The sequence below is a fragment of the Temnothorax nylanderi genome, unplaced genomic scaffold (assembly GCF_030848795.1).
Source record: "Temnothorax nylanderi isolate EJ_2023f unplaced genomic scaffold, tnyl_v1.0 TNYL_tig0860_pilon, whole genome shotgun sequence".
In the NCBI taxonomy this organism is placed as follows: domain Eukaryota; kingdom Metazoa; phylum Arthropoda; class Insecta; order Hymenoptera; family Formicidae; genus Temnothorax; species Temnothorax nylanderi.
Genome location: NW_027249922.1, coordinates 27,830 through 33,022, shown reverse-complemented (window position 1 = coordinate 33,022; position 5,193 = coordinate 27,830). Strand labels below are relative to the sequence as shown.

At 37.6% G+C, this 5,193-nt stretch overlaps 1 protein-coding gene and 1 long non-coding RNA gene across 2 annotated transcripts; one reads left to right on the top strand and one right to left on the bottom strand.

The window, feature by feature from the left end:
- Positions 1 to 316: 316 nt before the first annotated feature.
- LOC139785671 (uncharacterized) lies at positions 317 to 919 on the bottom strand. Its single transcript, XR_011722046.1, has 2 exons — positions 670 to 919; positions 317 to 545 (listed from the first exon to the last, which is right to left on the bottom strand). It is a non-coding gene; the product is annotated as an uncharacterized lncRNA (long non-coding RNA).
- Positions 920 to 3,201: 2,282 nt separating this feature from the next.
- On the top strand, positions 3,202 to 4,729 carry LOC139785672 (sentrin-specific protease 1-like). Its single transcript, XM_071724838.1, has 2 exons — positions 3,202 to 3,761; positions 4,723 to 4,729. Exons 1-2 carry the CDS (start codon positions 3,202 to 3,204, stop codon positions 4,727 to 4,729), a joined length of 567 nt encoding a protein of 188 aa, XP_071580939.1.
- The last annotated feature ends 464 nt before the right edge of the window (positions 4,730 to 5,193 follow it).

The following is a 5,193-nucleotide window of genomic DNA, read 5'->3' as shown; positions in this document are numbered from 1 at the left end:
GTAATTGTGTCCGAAATTATTTTTCTAATAGGGGAGACCGGGGCCTAACCGTCAGTTTTTTTTCGGTGCCGATTTTTAACAAGAAAATAAATAATTTTAGTTAAATGTGGTATACCACTGTAAAGAGTGAACCTTTAGCTACAAAATTTATATAGGAAATTTTTATCTACGTCGCTTTGTTTAACCGGTATAGAGCAAAAACGACAACGGTGGAAAAATTGAAATCTCAAAAATGCCGGGGTTTAACCGTCACACTGCATTTTCAATACATATACGTACATCTAATCCTGAAAAATAATAGGATACATCTTAATAATTGTTTTTTAAGAGAAAAATATAAAAATTTATTCAAAATTTTTATGCGAAACATTATTAAAAAATAGTTACGAGGGTTCCTCTTTCCGCAGAAGTCACTCGCCCGACTTGTTTCACTCCTCGACGTCCGATGACTCTATTCGGTGTCTGAACGGTTGTAATTCCCGTCTCATCCATATTCCATATGCAGTGAGCCTGGAAATGCCTTGGAAATGCACCCGGACTGCTTACTGACGGATTAACCCCAAACACAAGTTTCAGGTTTGATCGCCCACGAAATATTAGACATCAACGATAATGAAAAAACTACACTGGATTCGTGTTCAGCATGCATTACTCTTTATAATCACGTACCTCGAGATTTGGAGAGCAAATATTATTGCAGATATTACAAAATTTCCACGCGCAGAAAATGTAACTTTCACCTTCCGAAAACACGTTTGCCCTCGTAAAAATCATAACACGGCAGGTAACCTGCCGAAACTCCGTTGGTCACATGGGTACCATAAGCAGCGTTTACATTGTTAATAGCGAGTTCGCACAATATACAGGTTCCGAGATATTTGATTTGACGGTTCAACCCCGGCGACAGTTAGGCCCCGGTCTCCCCTACCAAAATTAGTGGCTGCTATAATTTTGGTATTATAAGTACGGATCATCCCCCGATCTTGACTCAAATCATGCCCAAATCTTGGCTTAATTGTCTGATTCGTCCCTCGATCTTGGCTTAATTGTCCAGATCATGCCCCGAACTTGGCTTAATTGTCTGGATCATGCCCCGATCTTGACTTAATTGTTTGAATCATACCGATCTTAGATCATGATCCGATCTAGACAATTAAGCCAAGAATATAATAAAACTATAAATATTTCAAAATTTGCCACACATATTTCTAAAAAAATTATGGATCTTTGATTGCGTATAAAAATGGATCAAAATCAACCAAATCTTAAAGAATTATATATGAAATAGGGGTAGAAAAAACTGAAGAATATAATAGAATTAGAAATAGATTGATATCTCAAATATTGAGAAAGCTACAGCGTAAAACACACTTTTCTAAAAAATGAAAATGGCCTTAAAATCTTGACTTAGAATTTTCAGATGAAATCATTGAAAGAATGGATTCACAAAAATTCATTAAAAATACCTTAGCTGATGAAGTAGAAAGAAACAACTGGCAACGTAAGAAGCTTCCTTTCCAAACTATAGCATCAAGTGATTTGACCGAGTTTCCAGAAATGACTGTAAAAGAATTAAAGATTTTATTCACTGGTTCTTATCAATTTAAGCAGGCGATTTCATACCTGGCGGAAATGATTGATGAATCAGGGAATTTAAATATTCAATACGTCAAAGATAAAACTAATATCTTAAAAGTATTAGTTCAGTCACGTTATATGAGCAGAAAGCAATATAGATGTTTCATAGAATACAAACCGAATACTATAGGGTGCAAAGGAATATCTAGGTATAGCTGCGAATGTGCAAATGGACGAAGGACTGTTGGCTGCTGTTCATACATTACAGTAATTATTTATTACTTAACATATGGAAGATATTTATCAAGGATTCCAAAACCAGCTGAATATCTAAATAAACTATTTGATCACGATCAAACCAATACAGTGATCAAAGAAAACAGTGATGAAGACTGAAAATCAATGTGCAATTGCAATATATGCTTTATTATGTTATTTTTAATTTTATCGACATGTAATTATTTTTGTTGGTATTGATGGAGACAAATGCAAAGTTTCTGATGATATTTTAATAAACACGTAGATTAATTAATTAATTAATAGTTAATTATAAAAAAACCGTCATTGTTTGTTTTATTAAATAATAAAAATTAATAAATTGATCTAAAAATTATTTTACCGATTTTAGTAAAATAATTTGGATTTTTTTCGCACAAATCTATAATATATAGATTGTTATAGTAGTTAATCGCGCACGAGAAAATATTTTTAAAAATTTGACTTACACCACTGTGCAGTCCTGACCGTTTCCTTGTATATTTTTTAATATTTTTAAAAATTTGACTTACACCACTGTGCAGTCCTGACCGATTACGGCGTTTCCCTTGTATATTTTTTTCGTATCAAGGGTATGCAAAATTTACTAAAAATAATATTATATGCAATCAAGATCCAGTCCTGACCGATTACGGCGTTTCCCTTGTATATTTTTTACGACGCAGTACGCGAGACAAAGGAAGAAATGCAAAACAAAAAAATAAAATGATCTTTCAAGATTCAATTGGAGCGAGAGAGAGAGAGAGAGAGAGAGAGAGAGAGAGAGAGAGAGAGAGAGAGAGAGAGAGAGAGAGAGAGAGAGAGAGAGCAATTGAAATACATATAAAGTATATATTAAAAAATGAAATACACATATGTAGAATATCTTTATTAATTTCCTTTCTAATATATAATACGTTATCTACTCGAGGACTATTATGACTTTCGTGCTTCGTGGCGCCATAAACAAAATTTTTTTCTTGGAGAAGGGGGTGGCTACTGCGTAGATGTATCTATTTCACATTATTTTTTACGACGCAGTACGCGAGACAAAGGAAGAAATGCAAAACAAAAAAAAATGATCTTTCAAGATTCAGTTGAAGCGAGAGAGGGGTATATAACGAGGGATGCATCAAGCCGCAGTAGTATGATTGAAAGTATATGTGCAGCGATACATCTGTGCAGCGATCGATGCAGTTAAAATCTGTGTGCAGCGATCGAAACAATTAAAATCTATGTGCAGCGATTCATCTGTGCAACGATCGAGACACTCTGGTAAATGTGCAAATTAATATTTAAAATTATTGTAATGTGATGTGGTATAAATTTTATGACATCATAATTTTTATGTCAAAGGTTTTCCACAGTATGGAGGTGGTGGTTGAAGGTTTCGGTCTGAGGCTCACGCGGAAGGATCTTCACACACTGGTCGACTTAAATTGGCTGAACGATGAAGTAATAAACTTTTACATGAGTCTGTTGATCGCTAGAGGCACATCTTCCGACACGTATCCAAAAGTACACGCGATGAACACGTTCTTTTATCCGAAACTTCTGTCGAGCGGTCACTCGTCTCTGAAGCGATGGACCAGGAAAGTTGACATATTCGCACAGAATATTATAATTATCCCTATACATCTGAACGTTCACTGGTGTATAGCGATAGTAGATTTCCGCGATAAATCGATTGTATATTACGATAGTATGGGCGGCGATAATCAAAAATGTCTGGATGCGCTAAAACTATATTTACAAGATGAGAGTCTGGATAAAAAGAAACACTCTTACGATATGAGCGACTGGGAATTTTATTCCGCCAAGAACATTCCGCAACAGACAAATGGTAGCGATTGTGGCGTATTCTCTTGCATGTTCGCCGAGTACGTCTGTGCAAACAGGGAGATAACGTTCACGCAGGATGACATGTCGTACTTTAGGAACAAAATGTTTAGGAAAATAATAAATGGAAATATTGTATAAAAATTTTTTATTGAATACATGTTTATAATATAAAATACATAAATGTGTAATTAATAATCCTTTCATTAATAAATTAATATACATTATACATACATACATACATACATACATACTGTCACGACTTTTTCACTCCCGGAGCGATCCGGGACGTGTGCCGGATCAAAAGGGGAAAGGAGAGCGGGATGGTAGGCCTCCCCGGTGATTCTCTCGCACCTCCGACACTCCACGAAAAGATTCTAGTGTTGGGCGCCAGACGCGTAAATTCGCGTCCGCGAAATCGCGAGAAACCAAAAACGAGACGCAAAACGAAATGAGTCGGTGTGCGAGGGAATGGCTAGCTCGACCTAATAGCAGGGCGGGGTTGATGAAGGGCAGCGCGGTATTCGGCGGGGTGACGCAAAATAATCAAGATCACGAACTCAAGCGGTTAACAGATAAAAGATAACATTTATTCGGTAGAAATTTCTGGATGGAACAGTAAGTGCCAATGTGGCTTTCAAAACAAAAGCAAATAGCAGGTGGTAGATAACGCGGGCGTCAAATTTCGAATACAAAATATGATAACGCGGACGCCGGAAATAAACGGAAAATTACGTTAACTCAGTAAACGCGCGGAAGGCGCAGCAAGAGAACGTGTGAGGAAAACTAAACTTACAAAATCATCGAGATCATATAATTTCACAGCTAATAATAGTAGAAAGGTTCGCGGACAAACCACATAGAATATCGGTACAAATTACGACTGACTACGACATAACGGAAATAAACGCGAAATAATAGCGCGAAATACCGCGAAATGATAATGCGCCACGCTTGGAGCGCGTGAACGCAAGTTCCCAAACCCGTGCAGGGATTCTGTCGCCATAAGAATCTTACTCTAACGCAAGTAATAATCTCAATCTAACGCAGGGAATAATCTTAAACTAATGCAAAGAGTAATCTTAACCTAACGCCCGAACGCGACGCGAGTAACGTCCCAACGCAAGAAGAAACGAACGCAACATGTGATATCGCCAGGGATATCCTCACGCGAAGAATAAGGCGCCGGGGCGCTTGACGTAACGCGAAATACTAAACTAACGCGAGAAAATAGACGGAATTACCGCGACCAATGCTATAACTAACGCGAAATGACCGATTTATCCTAACGCACGAAACGGAGAATACGCAAGTGATTCTGATCGAACGCAACACCCGCGATCGTCAGCAATCGTCCAACGCGAAAAATGATGCGCCGAGACACTCGGCATAACGCGAAATACTCGAATTAACGCGAGAAAGATTACGGAATTACCGCGAGTAATAACGAGACGCAACCTTAGGTCGACGCGGATGGTATCTTAAGACGAACCACATCCTACCGCGAATAATATCTCAACG